Here is a 24,154-nt window from a genome sequence, read left to right on the forward strand (position 1 = left end):
TTTCTTTCGTTCTTTCTTTCTTTCTTTCTTTCTTTCTTGACTGAAGTATAGTTGATTTACAGTGTTGTGTTAGTTTCAGGTGTACAGCAAAGTAATTCAGTTATACATACATATATATTTTTTAAATAAATATTTACTTATTTACTTTTCGCTGCGTTGGGTCTTCATTGCTGCACACGGGCTCTGTCTAGTTGCGGTAAGGGGGGGCTACTCTTCGGTGCGGTACGCAGCCTTCTCATTGCGGTGGCTTCTCTTGTTGCGGAACACATTCTCTAGGCGAACGGGCTTCAGTAGTTGTGGCTCGTGGGCTCCAGAGAGCAGGCTCAGTAGTTGTGGCACACAGGCTTAGTTGCTCCGTGGCTTGTAGGATCTTCCCAGACCAGGGATCGAACCCATGTCCCCTGCATTGGCAGGCGGATTCTTAACCACTGTGACACCGGGGAAGTCCCATACATATATATATTTTTTTCAGATTCCTTTTCCCCTTATAGGTTATTACAAAATATTGAGTATACTTCCCTGTGCTATACATACTTACTGTTCTTTTCAATTGCTTTCCCCAGATAATACTGAATACCTCAATATCCCTTTGACGTTAGATAAAAGTATACTAATATCACCAGTCTTCACTTATTGGTATGTAGCTCAACCACATTAATCAAAATCTGACCTAGTCCCCAAAAGATACTATAAGTAGATTTGTATTCAGTTACAGTAAGTAAGCTATTAACTATATTATCAATTCACCAGTTCACTCTAGATTTGTTCTAGGCAAAAGTTTTTCCTAGAGATACTTAAAACTAACGAACTAACCCACCCGTTCTCACCAAAATTAAAGAAACAGAATAATATTGATCTGATACTGAGATAACCTCATATAATTTAAAAAATACATGCCTCAAAAATAGAGATAATGGTATATTATATACACTAATACAATAAGTTTAAATAGTGAACAACTTGAGACATCCTCATCGACCAAACTTTGAGATCTACTGCCCTCAACAAGGAAAAACTATTTACTAGAATCACAGAGCATTCAACTGAAATTTGCTGAGGAAATACACAAAAATGATACAATTATCAGTTATCTATTTTCTCATAGATACAAGAAATAAGTCTAAAATAAACTAGTAAAGCCTTTGAACATAATGGTACGTGAAAAATACTAGCTAAAAATACTACTTAACAAATGTTAATCCAAGGAAAGTTGGGGATTCCACGTTAAACTCATGCCAATAGTCAATTAAATTGTCTAGGGGTATATTAAAATAATACAGGAAAGGGCTAAACTACTGAATTCACAGAAATTTCTAAGGGTGATCCAGGTCACCCAATAAATATTTGTTGAGTATTTACTTCCTCTCTGCCTCACACAGTACTGGATGCTATGGAAGAAAACAAAAAAGGAACAAGTCCTCTTTTTGAGAAAACGTACATTCTAGTAGGGAAAACACAGTAATCCGAGAAAGCAGGAGTTAACCAAGTACACCACACTCTGGTATACACTTATGTAGGCACTTGGGAAATACTACACATAAAAAACAATCCTGATAGGAGACACAGAAATAGCAATTGTTATAACACTGGAAGAATGGCTTACCTTAAATGCTAATTCTCCACCATCTTCAAAATTATGGGAAGTGGTTTAGAAGATAATTTTAGCTGTATAAGGTCAAGGCATTAAAAAACACTGAAATTATTCTCTTTTAACTTATCTTTCAACCTTTCTGATTATTTCAAGGAGAACGCCTCAGTTGCGGCTGGTATGTCTTTTACATTTCTCTATCACTTGCTAATAGCTGGTTTCAGAGCCTTCAGCAAATACCAGCATCTAGCTATAAATTAACATTTTTTTTCATTGTGTTTACTTTTATGGCCAACTTTATATAGCAAGTGACAGGATATACTTTCCCTTTGTAATTAATTTTAGTTAAGATTTTCTCTTTATATTAACTTTAAAGCCCTGGGGAAAAAAACACAAAGAAATACTCTTCTACCTATTCCTGATTACAGGCAACTTCATGCCTGTAGTTGTAGCTGAGACTACCAAGCTTTACTTTCTCCAGAACAATAAATAAGCCCATGCTTAAGGTCTGGTATAAAGTACAATAGTTAAAATCTCTGTAGTTTCTACTCAACAAAATAAAGAAAATAAAGAATAGTAGTTTACTTTGAGAGTATCTGGGGAGAAAAAAACCCAGTAATATTCTCCTAATAAAACTATTTTTGTGTTGCCAGGAAGGAGGCTTCCTATTCCCATACTTTAACCCTTCGGAAAAACCTGTACTAGTCCCCTTCTCTATCCCCACCCTGGGAAATACTTGTTTAAGAAACAGTTGTCCACTAGACTATAAGCTCCCTGTGGGCACAAGCCCTGCCTTTTTCAGCTTTTAACTCTGGGGCTAAGTGGTCCCCTGTAGATATTCATTATGTGATTGTTGGATGAATGAACTGTGCCAGGAATTGGTCCTATACTTAATTCTTCTCTTTTTCTTAAAAGACCTATCGATTTAAAATTAAGTCATCCTTTCATGCAAGTCCTACACACTTATTTAAGGATCTAGTGTGTCTAACAAGTTATAAGTAACTTCCTATAAATCTTGAATCTAAAATACAGGTCTTAAGTGCTATGATGATGAAAATGCCACTAGTTTTGCTTATATTCTTTCCAAACAGGCATTTTAAATATTAAAATATATAGTTAAATGCAGTGTCAGCTTTTCTTTTTAAAAAAACTGTATTTTTACTGGAAAAAAATCCTTATTTTATGATTCCATTAGAGATACATTATGTGTATACCACTTCTGGAGAAAGACTGTATAAAACCTGAGATTATGGCATGAATATGACAAAAATATACTGCTTAAACTCTAACAAAGTGCATATTATTTTCAATAATACACAAAATTTGAATCATCAAACATGGCAATTCAAGCTCAAAATGTTTTTCCTAAAGTTGACTTTTCCCAGCTCTCTATACATACTTATTAAGAAATTCAACATTCCATAACCATCAATTTTATAAGTCAGGAGAACTTCACTAAGTAGATGTCAGCTTACTAGGACTGACCAGATGATATAAAGTTACCAAGGTGAATCACAAGGGATATTCTTAAGTCTATTCATTACTTATCTGCCTGCACTAACAAGACGTAAGAATCCTTCTAATGATGAGCTCTTAAAAGGCACTAGAAGAATACAACACTTTTTAAATTATATAAGGAAGGTAGTAAGTCAAAACTTTCCCGGTGAGTAAAGTCTGCCTAACAAGTCTGCTCATATGTTTCTTCTCTAACTTCAGCTAACATTTTGTTTGTTTGTTTGTTTGTTTGGCGGCGCGCGGGCCTCTCACTGTTGCGGTCTCTCCCGTTGCGGAGCACAGGCTCCGGACACGCAGGCTCAGCGGCCATGGCTCACGGGCCCAGCCGCTCCGCGGCATGTGGGATCTTCCCAGACCGGGGCACGAACCCGTGTCCCCTGCATCGGCAGACGGACTCTCAACTACTGCGCCACCAGGGAAGCCCTCAGCTAACATTTTAAAGCCAAACTTGGCTCCTTCTCCGTCACTTCTCTCTAGACTTTCCAAGGGCATCAGATCAGATTGGTCCATGACCTCCTTCAAGATTACTTTTTACAGTAACACAGTAGCACCTTCTCCAATCAACAAACTAATTCTACTACGTTTCAAAGGGATGTTAAAACTGAGGATCTTCCAGAATAAAGGCAAAATGGTCACATTCCCAAAACCTTCTTACAAGCCATAATGTAGCTGATCCCGAGCACTACTATTTCTGTGTAAGGAAGATGTCAGAAATGACAGTGAAGTAAATAAACAGGTCTCAGCCTCTCTCCCCTCGTACCCAGAAAGAGTTAGGTATATTTTCATACTTCTTTCCCCACAGCACAGCCAGATCTGATTTTAGGACAAAAGGAAGGTGAAGGCCAGCCTTCTGGAGCAGCTCCTAAGGCAGTGTGAGGCAACCCCTTTAGGGGTGTTATTAAGTAAGGTATGCGTGTTGCCAGAGGGGTGGAGGAATAGAAGGCTGGAAGGGAGGTGCTGGTGGTGGTGCTATTGGTAATACTAAGAGGCAACTGGTGCAACAGCTGTCTTAACCAAGGAACGGGCAGGATGGATTTTTGCACGCAAAAAACAAGATTTTTATTTAACTTTTGATGTGCCTACGATTACCTTTTCTGCATGCTCAAATGGTACTCAATTTTAGGTAGAAAACTTCCAATCAAGTGGGCCTATGAACTTGTTAGAATGTACACAGCATCATCATATTGTGCCAGGTAAGTTCATGAAGAAGAAACATTCTTGCAACCTAAACAGGCAGTGGTTAACTTCAGATATTACACTACCATTCGTTTTGAAAGTAGTTATTGCTCAACTATTTCGAATTTTAAAATTGGTAACAGTTATCTAAGAGCCTTTACAAAGGCCTAGCCTCTAGGCTGCTTCAAAGCAAACGACAAATAGGAAGAAAGCTTACAGTGAAAACCACGTGTCTCCCGGTAGGAAGTACCTTACCATTCCATTTCCCGAAAGTTCACTCTAGATGTGAGCGTAACACTGTAAATATTTCTAAATACTAGATTTGACACTCGTGTATTTCACTTGCCTCAATCGTAAAAGAGCTGGGTGGGATTCCCACTTCTGGGACCAACATGTAAAATTAATCTCCCCTTAGTATACCGGGTACCGAGTAAAAAAACAGGGGACACTAAACAGTCATCAAACAGCCCTAAGCCCCGGAGGTGGGTTCTCATGTCAACAAAGTGGCCCGAAGGTGGCAAAGCTCTGCAAGCTCGGGGCCTGCAGGTGGGGAAGTGGTGAGTCTGGATTTCAGGGCGTTTCGGCCCACTTGGTCTCCCTGAGCGGATGAGTGATGATGGGGAAGGTTTTGCGGCCCCGTAGGGTCTCCGCCCGGAGTCGCCAGCAGGCCTCGGGCGGTAGCTCCTCAAATTCGAACAGTAACCCACCTCCACCCCGGCCTCAGTCCTGGGTTTGAGCACTTGTCCCCAGACCGAGAACTGCAACTCCCCAGGCATCGCGCATCTCAAAGGCTCCCCGTCAAGCCGCATCTTCCTCCTGAGCCACCCCGAGCCCTCAGCCCAAGGCCCCAGGGCAGGGGTCTCCGACCTCCCGCCATTTCTCCACGTCGCCGCAGCTCATAATAAAAGGAAAGAACCTCAAGGTGACACCTTATTTTGGACGGTGAATGCGAGTTCTGGGCCCGAGCTCAGGGGCCGGCTTCCCATCAGAGCCCGGCCGCCTCACCTGGCAGCGGCACACGATGTCTGCGTCCTGCGCCAGCAGATCCACCACCTTCCCCTTGCCTTCGTCGCCCCACTGCGCGCCGAGCACCACCGTCACCCGGTTCCCTCCGGGCCGCGCCCTGGGGCGGCCGCAGTCGCCGTTGGGCAAGGAGGATGCCGCCGGGTTGGTCTCTGCGAACGCCATGGCTCCAGAGACGCGAGGAGAGTCCGAAGGGGACGCGGGCGGGCAGGAGTGCGCGAACTGAACTGCTCTGCGGCCGCCAGCCACATGCGGAGGAAGAAGGAGCCAGAGCCAACCCGCCCCCGCCCCGCCTGCAGGGTCGCCACCCTCCCGCCAGGCCCGCCCCGCGCTCCCGCCGCCCTCGGCGCGGGGGGAATCAGGACCTCCCGGAGGACGCCGGCCTCGGCAGCACCGCCCCTCAGGGAAAGACCACGCCCCTTCCACGGCCGGGCGCGCCCCTCCAGGGCGAACCGGGCGAGCGGAAAGGGGCGGGGGCGGGGCTTCGAGCGCGCTTCAGCCTCAACGCCCCGCCCACCCGCCCGTCCTCCCGCTTTTCAAACTGGAGAGGCGGGGAGGTGTGTGCCTGTGCGTCAGACTACAACTCCCGGCAGCGCTCTGGCGGAAGCGACGTATATCAGTGATTTGGTGTCTGCCATCTGCACGTTTCAGTCTCTGAAAATGTTCATATTTAAATAATTTTTAATTTGTTTTTATTAAGGGATGAGATAGTGTGTACAAAATACAAAGGGTGCAATTTCAAAATACAAATGGGATGAAATTGAAACGTACTATAGATTTATAATTTGGAAAGTAAAGCTCTGGAAGTAAGAACAGAGATGGGAACAGGCAAACTCGAAAGTAAAGCAGTAATGTAGAGGACATTAGGCCTGAAAATGTAGAGAACACGTAGAGTCCTATACCTTCTCATTTTACATATTAGTAACAGAAGTTCAGAGAGAAGGAATGAATTGCCCATGTCATACAATATATGCCGAATACTATAATACACTTTTAATTCCCACAACCATATGAGGTAGGTAATACTATCTTATCCTTATTTTACAGGGTTTAAAAGTTAGTGAACTTCCTCCAGTGAGGGATGAATTGGTACCTAGATGGTCTGAGTCCAGAGCCCAGGTCCTTTCTGTAGTGTTTAGTGTTTCAGTTGTCGCTAGATTCCCAAGTATACTGTGAAAATAAATTAGGCTCATTTTAAGTGGAGTCAGGAAGCCCCAACGGGGTAGCTGTCGTGCAGGTACCATTCCTAGCAGATTGCATAACCAGAGGAACAAGGAAGATAAGAATATTACTCTTCTTCTGGGATAAGGGAAGACATTTTTCACACAGGAATTTTATCTCCTACTTTTAAAAAAAAGAAGGCAGATTCCTCCCTGCCCCAGCAACAATGCTCTAACCTTTGAAATCTTTTTGCCACTTTAGTTAAATGAATAAATATTATTTTATAATGATCTGTGATCCAATTTAGTCATGTCCAAAATTTTTGATATTTTTTAAAAACTTCCCAAGAATCAAACTATAAATGAAGTCTTTTTGACCTTAAACTAACTTTGGGATTTTTTTGGAGGGCCTCTGGAGCATCTTGAAGGATCTGTTCTCTCTCTTTATTAAAAAGGAGATATTAAACTAGGCTTATTTGGGAAATTACATGGGAAGCATTGTCAAATAAATAATACTAAGCCTTCTTTACATTGCATCTGTATATGTCATAAATGTTTCAGAAATTATGACATTCCTAGAAATCTTGATATGTTCTGGTGTATTATCATTCATAATTCTAGTTATTATCTTAAAATGTGTGTCATAGAACTTACCAAATTCCCATGTCAATTCCATAATAATGGACTCTTATTGGATCTTTAATAACAGACATTTAAGTCTTTTGTCATTCACAGAGAGTTACTGTTTTACTCTGATGCTTTACAAGAATATTCCTATAAAAATGCTTCGTCTTCAAGGAGATTCCTGGAAAAGACCCTAACAAATACTCTAGAACAGGGGTCCCCAACCCCCCCAGGCTGCACAGTGGGAGGTGAGCGGCAGGGGAGCCTGCGAAACTTCATCTGCCGCTCCCCATTGCTCACGTTACCGCCTGAAGCATCCTCCCCACCCAACCCTGGTCCATGAGAAAAAAATTGTCTTCCACAAAACCAGTCCCTGGTGCCAAAAAGGTTGGGGACCACTGCTCTAGAATGCAGGTTTCTGATAACTTTAAGTTCATAACACTGAACTGGGTAAAAGTTTCTAAAACTTTAATGGAAAATTGATTGATTCATAAAGCTGCTAACCCAAGATCAAGAGCAACAAGATTTACAGGAGGCTGAATGAACAAATGAGGATGATTATAATTTTTATGATTTTTTACGCTAGTTCCCTAATGTTTTACTTTTCTGAATGAAGTCTTTTTGAGGATGATTATAATTTTTATGACTTCTTATGTTAGTCCCCTAATGTTTACTTTTCCAGATTTAAGGAAACGTTTTCTCTTAAGCATCTGTGACTTACAGCAATTGTAAACAAAGATGAAATATTTATCTTTTCCTACCTGATCCTTCCAGAATTCGGAAGCTCTTAAATATTTTTTCCTGACAGTACAGTTAGTTATTTACTTGAATTCAGTGAGAACCTGTTCTTCTTATAATAGGATACAATTGGAAATACTGACTACATTGCCAAGGCTTTGACTGGAATGTAATATTTGAGAGCTACATAGACTCAGATATGACCAATTTTAAGGAACTTCTTGGAAAAATAAGCCTGGTACCTTGCTTGTAAGTTTCCAGCAAAGTAACCTTAAAAAGAGTTTATATGGTCAATCACTATTCTTACTACATTTATGTAAATAATCAAGCCAAATTTAATACAAACAAATTAGTTTTACTATGATTACTTTTGATAAAAGGGGGATAGTTATGGAGAGAGAAATTATGTTTGCACCTTTGTAGATATTAGATTCTTGTCCTGTTAATTTTCTTTAAGGTTTTGTTATATATCTATAAGCTGGACAGGATCCTAAAGTCTTGTTTCCCTAATATCTGACTACAAATCTCCAAACTAATGTTTCCAATTTTCTCCAACCCTTCTGATTTGGAATCAATAAGAACAAAGGTTGCCTTTGAATTTCCTTGGAAAGGACTGCACCAAGGTCCCCCTCACTACCCAGATGCAACAAAACATCAAAGAGACTCAAACCTTGGGTAAACATCTCACAGCTAAAGAAGATTCCACCTGGCATCCCATCCTATAAAAAGCACTGGAGACTGCTGAATCAAACTGATCAGGAATTGAAGGAAACTGCTGAAGGACACATCTTTCTTCCCAAAATGACTGGACCAGGCCTGTGTACCTTTTTCCTCTATTACTTCTTGCCTTATCCTCTCCCTCTTCTTGGAAAGACAGTGCTCTTATCTGCATTTTCAATCTGTTACAAAAGGGGGACACTTACCTAATTGTTGTGTTTGCCACCAGAAACTTCAATCCATTCATGACAATGGTGACCCTTTAGTCCATCCGGTAACAAATTTTTTCGCTTGTCCCAAGTGCTACTGCTAATTTCACTCGGCAACCCCTTGGCATCAGCTACAGAGTAAGATGTTTGAAGCCTTCCATTGGCCCACTCCATTAAGCCTCCTTAAAAGAGAACTTCCAGGAGGCCTACCTGACTCTGAGTTTGCCTCCAAAGGGAGAGCCTTTCTCCTCTGGGTCGGAATAAGTTCCAGTGAATGCATGATTAAAAATCTTTCCGAACATTAGGAGAGCTAGTCAATTCCACAGCCAAAGCAATAGCAACCTAACAAGGATCACTTGACTCATTAGCTAAAGTATCAATAGTTTTGGAAAATCGCATAGCCCTTGATTACCTACTTGCTGAACAAGAAGGCATTTTTTTCAATAGCAAATACCACCAGTTACACATAGTTAAATGCCTCTGGAGAGACAAAAACTCAATTATACAAGATCAGGGAACTAGTCCACTGGTTACACAAATTTCACCTGATCACCCCCACCCTCTTTTTTTAACCTATTTAGCATTACCTTCAGATTTAGGCTCCTGGTGCAGAACCATCATGCAAACTGAACTTGTCTTATTACTTTAACTGTGCTTTGCATAATCATTTTAAGCTTTGTGCCCCTGAAATCTTTGTAAAAATGACATATACCCAATGTAACTGAACAGGACCCTATGGGGCCTTTTGGGGACAGACCCCCTCACCCCCCCACACACACTCTCCCTGGCATGTCCTCCACCTGCCTCTCATCTGTAGGAAAACTTTAGCCTCTTAGGTCTTCCCTGAGTTCCAAAGAATAAATTTAATCAAAGAAGTGAGAAAATGCATAAAGAAAGGAAAACACTCAAGCAAGACAAAATAATAATAGTAGCCATTAAACAAAGTCAAGGGCCTTTAGTTCCTCCTCAAGGGCTATAGCTAATATTCTGAGCCATATCCTTTGACCTATTTTGCAGATAATGAAATCCCCACCAGGTGGATGAAGTTAACTTCTGCTGCCCACAAGCACATAGACCCCAGACCATTTGGGAACCAGAAGGTTGATGATGTTGACTCCTAATTACCTCACTACCAACCAATCAGAAGAATGTCCATGAGTTGAGCATGCACCCCACAACTCCCCTCCATCACCCTATCTTTAAAGACCTTTTCCTGAAAGCCATCAGGAAGTTCGGGTCTATTAAGCATTAGCTGCCTGGACTCCTTGCTTGGTGCTCTGCAATAAGCACTGCACTTTCCTTCATCACAACCTGTTGTCTGTAGATTGGCTTTACTGTGCATGGGTGAGTGGATCCAAGTTTGTTTCAGTAACACAAAAAGGGTGATACTAGCTCAGCACTTTAAAATGATCTCCAGTGTTTATGGCCTTGATAAGATAAAGACTTTAGATGGGAAATGCCTGAGAGTTATCCCTCCTACTTTTCTTTTTCCCTCAAATGTAGCCTCAGTGGTTTCCAGTCTGCACTTTCCCTCCAACGTGGGGCAGGACAACCAGGAAAGCTCCTTCCTGGAGGGACAAAATCTCTAAATGCGGAAAAGGTACGCAGGCCTCTCACTGCTGTGGCCTCCCCCGCTGCGGATCACAGGCTCCAGACGCACAGGCTCAGCAGCCATGGCTCACAGGCCCAGCCGCTCCGCAGCATGAACAGGATCCTCCCAGACTGGGGCATGAACCCGTGTTCCCTGCATCAGCAGGCGGACTCCCAGCCACTGCACCACCAGGGAAGCCTGGAAAACCTGACTCTTGATCAGCAATGCTTTCAAGGAAAGATGGTGATCAAAGAGGGAAATGTGAAAATGAAAGAAACCTCATCTTAAATGGAGTCAAGAAGCCCTAAAGAGGGAGCTCTCACCCACCTGCCACTTGTTGCAGCCTGCATAACCAGCGGCAAGAAGGAAGAATGTTACTTTTCTTCTGGTATAAGGGAGGACGTTTTTCACAGAGCAGTTTTATCTCCTGCTTTCAAGAAAAAGGAAGATCCTTCCCTGACCCAGCAACAATGCACTAACTACCACTTGCAGCCAATGAGAAACTGCCACAACCTCAGACTCTGGCTCTTCTCCAATGAACTTTCGTTCAAAACAACCCTAGCAATTTCTTCCTAAAACCTAATAAAAGCAAGTCCCTCTCCTTTGTTCTCTGGAGTTGCCCATGATTCACCATAGCTTGCCTGTCCTGAATTGCAATTCTCTACTACTCCCAAATAAACCCATTTTGCTGGTAAAATAACTGGTTGTTTTATTTTTCAGGTCGACAGGTGATATAGATAAAAGGAGAAGGAAAAGTTAAAAATAAAAATCTAGGGAATTCCCTGGCAGTCCAGTGATTAGGACTCAGCACTTCCACTGCTGGGGACCCAGGTTCAATCCCTGGTTGAGAACCTCAGGGCCCAAAACAAACAACAACAACAAAAAAAAATAAGTCTAAACTTGGAAGCAGTTTAGATAATAGAAATAAATCCAAATACCTTGTAAAAGGACTAATTTTAATTGGTGTGATATAAAGAAGCATATTTACATCAAGAGAGGAGGGTTTGTGTAATTTCCATAAAGTAACACTAGGATGTCACTGTTTCAAATGTATTTATAATCTCTTGGTTAGAGTGCACTCTATTCCGTGGAGTGGTGGAAGGACGTTTTTAACTGGTCAGCTCTACTAGAGGGTGGAATGGATGCCTAATCAGGAGAGACAAGGAAGAGAGATGGTCTTGAGTTTGACTTTTTGAGTTTATGGCCAAGTAGCTTCATTTTAATCATTGATATGCCCACCTTCAGTAGGACACAACATTTGAGTTTTGTTTGGGGCAGTGACAGGCAATGAATAACCATGTCTTAGCTTTGTATATATGAGGGTTTTCAAAATACTGATACTTACTTGAATATTCACGCACACACTCGCATCTTATCCCTTGACCAGAGGCATCCACTTTAGAGCTGGCAGCCCCATAAAACCCAAGGGTTGAGACCAAAGAATACTTTTCAGAGTTTGAAAGTTAACCTCGCACCCTGGACTTAAACCACTTTTGCCACCTCAGCATTAAGTTTAAAAATATTTCAGGATACTTTCAAATGACATGGCTAGAGTCTTGTGGAAAAACAGCTGCAGGAATGCAGGGGGCACTGGCGAGTGACACAGTAACTTTAAGTCTTCGTGTGCTCTATCACCAGAAAGTCATTTACAGCTGCAGGTCTTCTAAGGCAAGAATTCAAGTCTCCAGGCCTGACCCGCATAAGCTGGGTGCAGTTACCTTTCCACCAGAAAGTGAGACTAGGAGATGACAGATGCTTGGCTTCCTCTGCAATGTGCTGCACAAATAGTAAAGGTAATCATTGTGGTGTGCCCAATCATTTTATAAAGCCAAGCACTAATTAACCCTCCCAAATTAGGAAATGGAATAATTTTTATGTTACGTATTTAGAAGTAAAACCTCATTTTAGACAGCTGACAAACAGCTTGGAGAGAGGGAAAATGTGTGTATGCCCTTTAGTGTGGAAAAATAGCAAACCACCTCCGGGATGGGGGACATAGGAGCAACATCTATGTACTGCCTAAAATGCTGCTCTGATCACATCACTCCTCTGATCAAAGACCCTCAATGGTTCCCCAGAGTCAGTGGAATTATGTGCAAATGCTTCAGAGTAGCATTCAAGACCCTAGCCTGCTTTTTCATCTCCACCACACAAGGCCTCTTGGATCTGCTTCAGCCAGCCTGGACCCCTTGCTCTTTTGGAAATCTGAGACACCTGAACAGAAACAGTTGCCCCACCCCCACCCCACCCCACCCCCCACCCCACCCCCACCCCAGTCAAGGGTAATACTTCAATTACCTGCACCTGCGGTGCTCTCGCCCACACCTGTCTGCCCGCCCCTCCCCCACCCTAGCCACATTTTGTCCCTCCTTCGAACCTCCCAGCACCTGGTTCTCATTACAGCATCTCTCTTTCTCTGGTGTTCGTGGACCTCAAATCTGCATCGCCCTCCAAAGTTTATGCGCTTTTCCCACCAGGTCCGCGGTGTTGCCCGGGTAAAGACCGAAAACAAAAGCAGAATGAGGCATCCCCTGAAAGCTTCAACTTTTCAGACCCAGCATACACCACCAGGGAAGAGGGTCAAGCTGGCCGGAGGACTCGAATCCCTGAGGCTTTCTCTCCCTTGGGCTTTGCAAACCTCCCAGTGGCCGGCCAAGGCGGAGATATTTCGCAGGCGGCCGCCCAGTAGCGGAGAGACGGGCGGGCGCGGGTGGGGGCCTGGCAGCGAGAGAGGCGCGCGGGGCCTGGCAGCGAGAGAGGTGCCCCCTCCCAACTGGAGCCCGGCTAAGGGGCAAGGCCGGCGGCTCGGCCGGGACTCTAAGCCGCAGGGTGGGGTGCGGCTGGGGACTCGTGGCGCGCCCGCCCTCCAGGGGCCCTCCGCAGCTTCCACCTCTCCGAGAGACCACGGTGAGGGGACGCCGGCATCCCGGGCGCGGGGGGGAGACTTGGCGGCGACTGTGGGCTGCGCGGAAAGGCCGGGCGGACAGGGTGTCGGAGCCCGGCTGTTCTCCGCGCCTTCCCTTCGGCGTGGCGGGACACCCGGGTCCGTGCGTTTCCCCAGCCGCGGGCGGGGGGCGGTGCTGCCTGCCTCGGACACCACGCCCGTTCGGGGGCGGGGACCGGGACGGCGGGGAGCCTCCAGCAGGTTCGCTCGGGTTCTGAGGCTGGGTGGCCGGACTCGAGCCGGAGGTCTAAGGCGCATGACGTTTGGTCCGTACCTGACCAGGGGTGTCAGTGAATTTTGTCCCACCTCTGTCCTGTTGCGGTGCCCAAGGACGCTAAGTCCATCAGTTAAAAGGGAGAAGTCAGGGTGTGTACACAGACCCCGGCGCCTCCCGGGAATCTCGGGATCCCCACCTCTGGGCAGAACCCCTGTGGAGGCTCTGAGGCTGTCTTGGAGGACAGTTCCTAACTAAACTGAACTGTGAAACTGTTGCCGATGTTCTAGAAGATCTCCTCTGCATCTGGGAAGGTCTAGACTGGACTGGGTTGAAGGACCAGAAGCCGGGAGAGTCTGTCCATCACAGGAGTTACCTCAATGAGGAGAGTGGACGGGTGAGGTGAGTTTTCTGCTTTCATTGTGACCCTTAAGCAATTATCTGGATTAACCCATCTGTACTCAGGGGGCCAGGACAAGTGTCCAGAGTAGGTGCATATCCCCCCAAAAGTGGAGGGTGCAGATGAGCTTTCAAAGCGCTCTAACTCCAGAGTCTGTGCCTCCGTTAAGCCACAGACCTGAACTCCAACTTCTGCCCTCTTCAGGGTTTGGAGGACACCAAGTCCCGGCCTTGGAGACTCGTTCTCCTAGGGGTCTAGGGCTAGAAGCTCCAGGGTGCCCTATCTTGGCATGCGGGGGCTCTGCGCCTTCTAGAATCATCCCAGCCAGCAAGACAGGGCACTAGGCAGTGGGGTTTGGCTGCTTGGTATTGACTTTCTCTAGAAGATCTAGGCTTTAGCCATCTTTGTTCTCAAGCCCTGGGTAAATGAAGAGAAAATGAGGGCCTTAAAGTGTGGGAAGGCCTGGAAAGGGAACCCAGTAAAGGGAACCAGGTAATGCACTGCTAGGCTTCAGGCTCCAGGGAGGACAGATAAAGGGGTGCTCCCAGGGAAGTCTTTTAAAGCCCCTGGCCCTCCGCAGACCGTGCCACAGCTCTGCTTCCCTCTAGAGCATGAGTGTATCTCTATCCCTGTGGGCCAGGCTGGGGTGCAGATGGGTAGTGCCTACTGGGAGCTCTACTGCCTGGAGCACAACATCCAGCCCAGTGGCACTGTGCCCAGCAACAAGGCACTGGGGAGCTGCACTGACCCCTTTCAACACCATCAGTAAGACAGGGCTGGCAAGCACGTGTCTGGGACTGTCTTTGTGGACCTGGAGCCTTCTGTCATAGGTGAGTGGGCACTTGGTGGGTTCCCCACCCCCAGCCCATATTTTTGCCATCTCCCAAATCAGCTGGGAGCTCTGCTTAGGGGAAAAGCTCTTGGAATGCAGGCAGTCACCAGCCAAGAACAACAATAAGGTCTGTTGCTTTTGTCTAGACTGTCTTCAGGAGGGGTCCTGCGGGCTTCCTGTGCTGAGAGGGAGATGAGTCAGAGAGCTCTGCCTGGGAAACCACTAGATGTTTGAGTCAGGGGTCAGGCCTAGAAAGAAGACTACAGAAAAGAGTGGATATTAAAGCAGAAACTTTAAACTTCCCTTTCCCTACCCTCAGGCTCTCAGGGATAACATTGCCTAAGGAACTGGGTGCTGAGTTTAACTGAAATGGGCCCCTTAATAGGATGTGGACCTGTGTGAACTTGGCTGTTTTTGGCTCTCAAGGGGTTCTCTGCTTCCTCCTTTCTGCGTCTGGATTTCCTCGGTTTCTTGTTCCTGAAAATGTCACCCCTCCCCCATCTTCCTACAGACGTTGTTATAGATGTTGAACTGTGGACTGGGTTTTCTGCATTAGTCTGTGTTCTTATTCCAATCAAAAGTCAAATGAGATTCCCCTGAACACACCCCTGATTCCTTACTAAGCAGAATGAAGTGGCTATGATGAGAGGGAAGGGACTGTAAAAGGGACCCCCTAACTTTCCCCCTCACAGCCCAGGTAGGACTGGGCTTTACAAGTGGGCCTCAGGCCCTGATCTTCGGTTCTACGTAGGGGAGCTCAGCAGGAAAGGTCCTAGTGCCTGTGTGGAGGAGACCTTTCCTCCGCACAGGATGGGGTTAGAACTGGCAGGTATAGGCAGCTCTTCTACCCTGAGCAGCTGATATCTGGCGAGGAAGAGGCTGCCAGCAACTCTGCCCAAGGCCACTACACTGTGGGGAAGGAGATCCTTGATCTGGTGCTGGAGTGGATCCAAAAACTGGTGAGCAGACCAAGTGCCCTTGGCACCTGGGAGGCTGGACTTGTGTGGAAGAAAGGGGAACCACAGGCCTATGGCTAGTGCTGGTTCCTCTGGCCTGTCTGTCCACTTGCTTCCTCTAGGGGGAGCTGCGTGTCCTGGGTGTGGATCTAGGGTTAGAAGTCTGAGTAACTTGCTCTGCCCTGAGCCTGTGGACTCTGGCTTCTGCCCTGCTGGTTGTTGCTTTGCCACGCCTGATTGTCTGATCCAAACCTTTTTTGATTTTTGATCCATCTCTAGCCCCAGCAGGTGGGAGGAAGCTGCCTCAGAAGCTCGGCTTGTTGTTCTTGGACTCCTTAACAGGGCTTTCCAGCTGGGAGAGGCTCCTCTTAGCTTTTAGCCACTTTTCCAGTTTATCCTATCCCTTGCCTGAGGCCGGGAGAGCCAGGACCAAGGCCAGCTAGGAGCCAGTACTTTGGCGCTGGCCCTCTAAAGGGATTGTCCAGACATACTCTCTGCTGCTCAAAGACTGAGGACTTGCGGGTGACCTGAGGAATGGGATTCTGTGTGAAAATATGACAAAGCACCCCTTTAAGCTTAGACCTTTCTTAAAAAGGAGAATTTCTTTTAGTTGTCAATTTACATAAAGCCTACTTATTTTATTTTTTGCTTTTAAAAATTTTTATTGTATATAATGTATATTTAATGTATATAATATATATAATTGTATATGACATATTAGTTTCAGGTATAGGACATAATGATTTGATATATGTAATATTGCAAATGAAGAACTTTTATATTGTTACTACTCATGTGTCTGGTATAGTCTGACGCTTTTCTAGTCCAAGGAACAACTACATCAGAATCACCAAGGGTACTTGTTAAACCTTCAGGTTCCTGGGTTCCAGTCTGAGGTGGGGCCTGGATACCACCACCACCAGCCCCAGTCCCACTCTCCTGCGACTAGGTGGCAGAGCTACAAAGCTGAGAGGGCTCAGCTCTCTGACTACAGATCCAATGTCCACCTGACCCTCATCTCCCCTCCCCTCACCCCTGACACTTCACACACACAGCACTGCCCTTCTAGGTCATCTGTCTCCCCAGAACTCCAAGCCCCTTGTAGGTATTCTCTTCTCACATCTATAGAGGTGAAGCAACAGAGCATGAGAGAACTTTCTGGAGTGATGGAAATTTCTATATTTTGATTGGTTTGATAGTTCTATAGGTATATACATTTGTCAAAGCATTCACTGTGTGTATAATAATATGTATACAGTTAAGTATAAATTATGCTTCAAAGTTTTGTGTTTTTGAAGTATAGAAGTGAATACAGTTGTAGTTAGGTCACAATAGTTTTGCAGACAGGAAAGAATCCTGTCAGGAGAAGAGGGCTGGGGACAGATGATTATGCCATCTGCATCCTTAACAGTGTTATCTCCTACCCTAGACAGACCAGTGTACTGGGCTTCAGGGTTTCTTGATCTTGCATAGCTTTAAGGAGGACACTGGCCCAGACTTCATCTCTCTGCTGATGGAACAGCGTTCTGTTGACTGTGGCAAGAAATCCAAGTTGGAGGGCTTCCCTGGTGGCGCAGTGGTTGAGAGTCCGCCTGCCGATGCAGGGGACATGGGTTCGTGCCCCGGTCCGGGAAGATCCCACATGCCACGGAGCGGCTGGGCCCGTGAGCCATGGCCGCGGAGCCTGCACGTCCGGAGCCTGTGCTCCGCAACGGGAGAGGCCACAACGGTGAGAGGCCCGCGTACCACACACAAAAAAAGAAATCCAAGTTGAAGTTTACTATCTACCAAGCCTCTCAAGTGTCCACAGCAGTTGGTAACTCCATCCTTACCACCCATACCACCCTGGAGCACTTGGACTATGCCTTCATGGTAGGCAATGAGGCCATCTATGATATCTGTCACTGTAACCTGGACATCAAGTGCCCTACCTACACCAACCTCAACTGGCTCAGGGACCAGATTGTCCTCCATCATTGCCTCTCTGCATTTTGATAGTGTCCTCAATGTGGACCTCACAGAGTTCCAGACCAATCTGGTGCCCTACCTCTGCATCCACTTTCTGTTGGTGACCTGCTCACACATTGTCTCAAATGAGAAGGGCTATCATGAGCAGCTCTTGGTGTCAGGGATCACCGATGCCTGCTTAAACCCTCCAGTCAGATGGGTCAAGTGTGACCCTCACCATGGCAAATACATGGCCTGCTCTGCCATGCAGATGTGGTGCCCAAGGATGTGAATGCCACCATTGCCACTGTCAAGACCAGGTGCATCATCTGGTTTGTGGGCTGGTGTCCCATGTGTTTCAAGGCAAGTTAGGGATAAAGGGAGGGATTAGCATGTGTCCTGTGTAACCACTGAGAGGGGAGATTCCTTTAGAGCTGCAGGCTTTGAAACATGCACTAGGGATTGGGAGAATCAGGCAAATAACAGCGTTAGAGTCTGTCTTTAACTCTTTTATATTAATTATTTTTGGCTGCATTGGGTCTTTGTTGCTGCGCGCGGGCTTTCTCTACTTGTGAGCGGGAGCTACTCTTTGTTGCGGTGCGTGGGCTTCTCATTGCGGTGGCTTCTCTTGTTGTGGAGCGTGGGCTCTAGGGCGCTCAGGCTTCAGTAGTTGTGTCTCGTGGGCTCTAGAGCGCAGGCTCAGTAGTTGTGGCTCGCGGACCCTAGAGCGCAGGCTCAGTAGTTGTGGCGCACGGACTTAGTTGCTCTGTGGCATGTGGGATCTTCCCACACCAGGGCTCGAACCCGTGTCCTCCGCATTGGCAGGTGGCTTCTCAACCACTGCACCACCAGGGAAGCCTGGTTGTCTTTAACTCAATAGATCTCAACTTGTCTAGAGCCCAGGCCTTTGGTCTGTACACCAGGTTCAATTCTATTGGAAAACTCACCTTTATGAAAGGAAAGTATGTTTCATGTTTCTTAGCCTGGTATATAGGCATTCCCTAGGCTTGCCAGTCAGACTGGGAGCAGTGCTTTCATCGTTCAGGTGTGCCAGGGACATACCCATTTAATATCGCTCCTCCTCAGAAGGGAGTGCTTTTGGAAGCACAGAAAGGCCTGCCATTCAGATAATGGGCAAAACAGGGGTCAGAAGGTGTATGAATACTGTCTCTTCCTTTTGAGTAATTTGTTTATGCCCCACCCTTTCATCAGTTCACATTCCCAGAGGGTACTGGGCATATGGCCTAGTTTAAGTTTTATAGGTTTTGTTTCAGGGTGAGACTAGAAAGATTAAAGGTGACAGCGGTGGCATTTAGAAACTATACAGCTTTCCTGCCCCATTACACTGCTGCAGACATGACTGCAATGGGAGGGGAGGCAGGGACTCCTGGTCATAAAGATAATAGCAGCTTGCTAGTGTGGAAGAGTTGTCCTGTAGCTCAGAACAAAGGGGTAGGGAATCTGGGAGGCTGACTTCCTTTCTCAGCTCCATGTTAGGAAAGCTTCAGCTATTCAAAGGAAGAATAGGTTGCCTTCAGGAATTGCTAGTAAGCTTGCTTTCCTTGGAAGCATTAAGGGGAAGTTGACCTTGTTTTTTTTTTTTTTTGAACACTGAATATCAAACACATTTGCACTGAATATCATGAAGGAACTGGCCTTGCCAAGATCTGAGGGCAGAGCAGACTTAATCTTGTTTGAAGAAGCCAAGAAGGCCAGTGTGGCTGGGGCAGAAGGAGCCAGGGGGAGATTAGGAACAGCTAGGGCCTTATGGACCATAGTCAGGATAGCAGTGAAGCCAAGTTACCACGGCAACCAGTCAAGTTCCTCTTTCAAGTCTCTTAAGAATCAGGGCATGGACCAGAGACAGCACAGGAGCCTCCCAGCATCCTAGTCTGTAATTTAATGACAGGGTTCCTTGTTTGTTCTCATTCCAAGAAACTGCTAGGGAGCAGTTATAAAGTATAAGTAGAATGAGGGTGATGATATAACTGGGCCAGTTCAGTTTTTGTATTCTTTATGTTCTCTTCCACTGCAGCTTTTCCTGCCCTTCCATGAGAAAGAAGCCAACTCTAGCCGATGGCAGCAATCTTGATGGCAAACTTCCCTAGGAGCACTGGCCGGTGATGACATGTTCATCTTTCAGAACATGGGCTTCACTAAGGATGTGGGCAACAGGTTTCTGGTCTGTTCAGACTGTGAAATCGGACCAATTGGCTGGCATTGCCTCGATGACAAGAACAGTTTCTATGTGGCCATGGAACGGGTTACCCATGAGTAACTGAGGGGAAGGGAATCAGCTCCACACCCAGCTGTAACAGCTGCTCCTCACAAGAACTGGCATTTAACCTGGTATAACTGCAGCTGCCTTCTCTGTACTAATATAAATTATGAGTATCAACATGTCCAGCTGAACATGCAGAGAGCTAATCCTGCTTCCTCAAAGCCTCGAGTGCATGCCTCTTGCTTAGTTTGCTTTGCATCACAACATTTCTTAATTTCCCTTTCCGCCCCAGTTTTAGGTCCCCGGGGTACTTTCACAAGCTAATTCTCCTGCCTGGTATTCTGCCTGGGCTCTCTTTTATCCAGGAGTTCCCTTGTTTCTTGCTCTAGAACGGCGGTATTCAACCTTTTAGCCACAGTGACATTTGAGAAGTGATGCTCATGTGCTGATAGTTGAAACTCCACCTTTTTCCTCTCTCATTCAAGAACACATACGAGTGTCTGAGAATGACTTCTTCGTATGGCTAACTTTATCTACAGCAATTTATTCTTTTTAAAAGTAAAGCATTTACAAACCAGTATGTAACTGCTAATCAGAAACACATTACCTTGGACACATTTCTTGGAATCAGAATGGAGGGTGTGAGATATAGAAGGGATAGGCCTTTGCCGTATAATACATGAGTTTATAGGTTTGTCTTATCTGGACAAGTGACTCTTCATTTGCTCTTAGGAGAGACTCCTTTAATGGATAGTGTCATCCTTTACTGAACGTACTGGGCATGGTCCTCTCTGTGTTTGGGTTCATTTGGAATCTCTATACCAACCCAGAATACAAACTTTCCATCAAATGCCTCTATTTATAGCTGTAGGGTTGCTCTAACAGTTTGATGTTAGCAGCAGTTTGATGTTCAATATTATTTTCAGTTGTTCTGTCATTGGTCTTCTGAAATGACTCACCATCTTAGAGGGAATCTATATAACCAGGTTTTAGGTATCCTCCCATCATCCCTACCTCTAAGATTCAGTAGACCTAGAATTGAAGTGACGACTAAATAGGGACCATCTGCTGTCCATTCCTTTGCATTTGTTTTCTGGTTGCTTCCTCCTTCCTCTCCACAGAGCTTACTCTAAGTGTCCCCCAGTTAAAGTATGGGCCTTTTGCAACCAGCCTACTCCCCTAGAAAGGCAGCTTCCTTCCGCAATCATAGCCTCAATGAGCTCTAGTAGAAAATGAGAGAACTGTTGTCCACGATTATGGCATTTGCAGGAAAACAAGAACAAAAACGAGAATTATCCACTCAGGTCATAAGGAGCAAAACCAAGCAGATGCCTCTAGGTGCATATGGTCCCTCGTATCACAAGCCAAAACCTAGGTAAAGCATTTTTTAAATTAGGCTTTGACTTTTCTTTCCAATTTTAAACACAGAGATAATACACATTCATTTCAGATAAATACAAAAATGGGTATAGAAATGTTTTTAATCACTCATATTTCCACCATCCAAAGATTGCCAATGATTATATGGTGTACATACTTCTCAGTGTTTTTCTATATGTACTGTATATAAACACGCATGGTCTTTTAAAACAGATATGAGATCACACTCTTTTATAACTTGCTTTTTCCATTTAACAAAATACTGACTTCCCATGTCAGTAGATATCCATCTATATACACCATTGTTTTTAGTATTCCATTGTATTTCTGTACCGTAATTTATTTAAACGATCCACTATTAGATTGTCTCCAGTTTCTTATAAACGACGTGATATAACGTGCAAGCTTATAGCTAAATCTGTTTACACATTCTTAATTATTTCCTTGGCTACATCATTAAAAGTGGAATTGCAGGGTATGCACATTTTCCAGGCTTTGCTGTATTGACACATACTCCTCAAAAACAGCTGTGCTAATTTATTCTCTGGCAGAAGAGAGCATTTCTCTGAACCCTTCCTAATGTTGTGTATTATCATTAAAAGAATATTTTGCCACTTTGATAGAAAAAATCTCATTGTGTAATTCGTTAATTTTATTTCTAATGAAAAGTTATATACTTACTGGTCATTTATATTTTTTTTGAGAATTGCCAGACATCGTTGCTCCAATAGCCAAAAATATCGAGCTGTTATTCTGCTTTTTCAGTTTTATCTGAAAGAAATAAAGGCATTTAAGCATCGAAATTAGACTCTTGCATGTCCTTGGGAAGAATATATAATTTGAAAAAGCAGAAGAGAGCTGAAACCTGAACTTTAGGGTTTGTCTTGAGATACGTCAACTAATTAATTAGTCACTTAGTTCTGCTATAAGGTGAGAATGTCATCTCTTCATTCCCCTCACATGTAATAGGCTCTCATTAAAGATGTGTGAATCAGTTAATTGCTATTTGCTATAGGTGGACAGAGGTAACCCATGCTTGCTGCTATGAGTATAGAAACCTTCCTGTTAGGGAGAGCAATTGATTTTTCCAAGGCCTAATGGTTTCTACAAAACTCTTTTTTAACACAGAATCAAAGATGGACAATGGCGTACTGACATTTTACATATTGTTACCATGCTGTGTATGAATGAGGCCATTCCAGTAACTAACAACTAATGAGGATTTCTGCTCTTGTAATGGTGCATAGGTAATTTGGACTGACCATCCCACTGAGGGCAACTAGGAAGGCTGGACAAAATATTTTAAAAATCCAAAGGAATCAGAGAGCTAACATGTGTTTGAAGAATTATTGGACCAGGACCATTGAGAAGGCGGAGGCCCTGGGAGGTGGGCTTAATGTTCCAGCACTTGTCAAACTTGGAGGAGGCAGTTCAGAGACTGATGTGTGATTTTGACAGCCTTCCAGAAGTAGGGGCCAGAGTCTGTCAAAGGGGAGTAGATCTGGTGAATGCCCCTCACTTTGGTTTGTGGCCCTCAGGCCTTTGCACCCTAGGAATAGGGGTGAACCAGAAGTAGGGAAGAAAAAGGCTCTCGAAGGGAATTGCAGCTCAGCTTCCAATGATCCCAGTCCTTAAAATTGGATTAAGGTGATCCTAAAGTGGGAGTTTCCCCAAAGCCTTGGCATAAGCAAACAAAAACGATCTCTAGAGGAAAATGTCGTCATTCTAAACTTCGAATTGTTTCTACAAACAATTTTGCTACTAAAATATCCTGAATACAATAAAACACAACCAAGCATATGAAACAACAGAAAACCAGTAAAAAGACAATGGAAACAGGCCCAAAGAGGATGGACACATTGGAGCATTCAGACATAGACTATCAAATAACTCCTTATTCTGTTCAAGGAGATATACAAGTTTTGAGAATTTCAGCAGATACCTGAACATGTGAAAAAACAAGTTAATTCTGGAATTAAAAAAAAAATCCAATAACCAAAATTAAGAATTCAGTGGAAGGAATAACAGATTTGCAAGACTGCACCCAAAACCTTATATAACATTACTGAGAAAAATTAAAAGAAAACAAATTTATGGGACCATAAAACCAGAGTCCACAGTCTAAATGCATTCAAAACAGCATCTGATTTACTGAGATTCAGGAGTCAGTGAGCTAAGAGTGGTTTTCACCTTTTTAAATGGTTATATAAGTATATAATATCCTCAATTTTGCCTCTAAGAGGCAAAACCTGTACTATTTATTATCTGGTCCTTTAGGAAAGAAGTTTGACTCCTCCTGACTAATATTGTAAATATGTCAACTGTTCCCCAAACTGATGTATAAATTTAATAAAATCCCAATAAAACCCCAACAGCTTTTGTGTGTGTGTGTGAAATTCAACAGACTGATTCTAAAAGTTACATGAAAATGCAAAGGACTAAGAATAGCCAAAGAAGCCAGGGAGAAAAACAAGATGGGAGAATTCTTCTATTAGAAAGATATCACAGTTTGTCACATGGATAGAAGATTAATGGAACCAAATAGCTCAGAAACAGACCCATGTATATGGATGCTTGGTTCATGACAAAAGTGGGAGTAATGAGTTTGGGGAGGGGGGCATAAGGAGGTCTTAGGCAATGCTGATAATGTTCTACTTTTTAAACATTTGCATAGTGGTTATGTAATAAATTGTTAAGGATTGTACACGTCTTTTGTGCACTTTTCTGAATATATGTTTTTATAATAAAAAGGCTTTTAGAAGAATGTAACCAATGAATGGTCCTATATAAAGCTCACATTCCTAAACATTAGTTCTTATACCCTTCATAATTAGATTACCTTTCTTTTCTATTATCTCCTAAACGTATATACATTTAAAAATTAAACCCTTGATTCTGCTTGCTCATCTCTAAGGAAGG

At 44.3% G+C, this 24,154-nt stretch overlaps 2 protein-coding genes and 1 pseudogene across 5 annotated transcripts in view; 2 read left to right on the top strand and 1 right to left on the bottom strand.

Moving 5' to 3' along the window:
- The window catches only part of ADSS2 (adenylosuccinate synthase 2), a 40,233-nt gene extending 34,606 nt beyond the window's left edge, over nt 1–5,627 (bottom strand). The window contains exon 1 of the mRNA XM_067729519.1: nt 5,285–5,627. Coding sequence (XP_067585620.1) covers nt 5,285–5,467 — 183 coding nt within the window. The 5' untranslated portion in view covers nt 5,468–5,627. The remainder of the gene's footprint in view (nt 1–5,284) is intronic.
- A 7,140-nt stretch (nt 5,628–12,767) lies between these two features.
- Nucleotides 12,768–24,154, top strand: part of CATSPERE (catsper channel auxiliary subunit epsilon) — a 259,066-nt gene continuing 247,679 nt past the window's right edge. Inside the window, exons 1-3 of one of the 4 annotated variants that reach the window (XR_010941425.1) lie at nt 13,467–13,486; nt 13,790–13,901; nt 19,670–21,713. Coding sequence is in view for 1 of the 4 variants with exons in the window: in XM_067729520.1 (XP_067585621.1) it covers nt 12,801–13,248; nt 13,790–13,901 (560 nt within the window). In the remaining 3 variants the exon portion in view is untranslated. The other 3 variants (XR_010941424.1, XM_067729520.1, XR_010941423.1) reach the window with 3 other exon arrangements.
- On the top strand, nt 14,022–18,377 carry LOC137219657 (tubulin alpha-1C chain-like; annotated as a pseudogene).

Source organism: Pseudorca crassidens, chromosome 2 (genome assembly GCF_039906515.1).
Source record: "Pseudorca crassidens isolate mPseCra1 chromosome 2, mPseCra1.hap1, whole genome shotgun sequence".
NCBI classification, from domain to species: Eukaryota; Metazoa; Chordata; class Mammalia; order Artiodactyla; family Delphinidae; genus Pseudorca; species Pseudorca crassidens.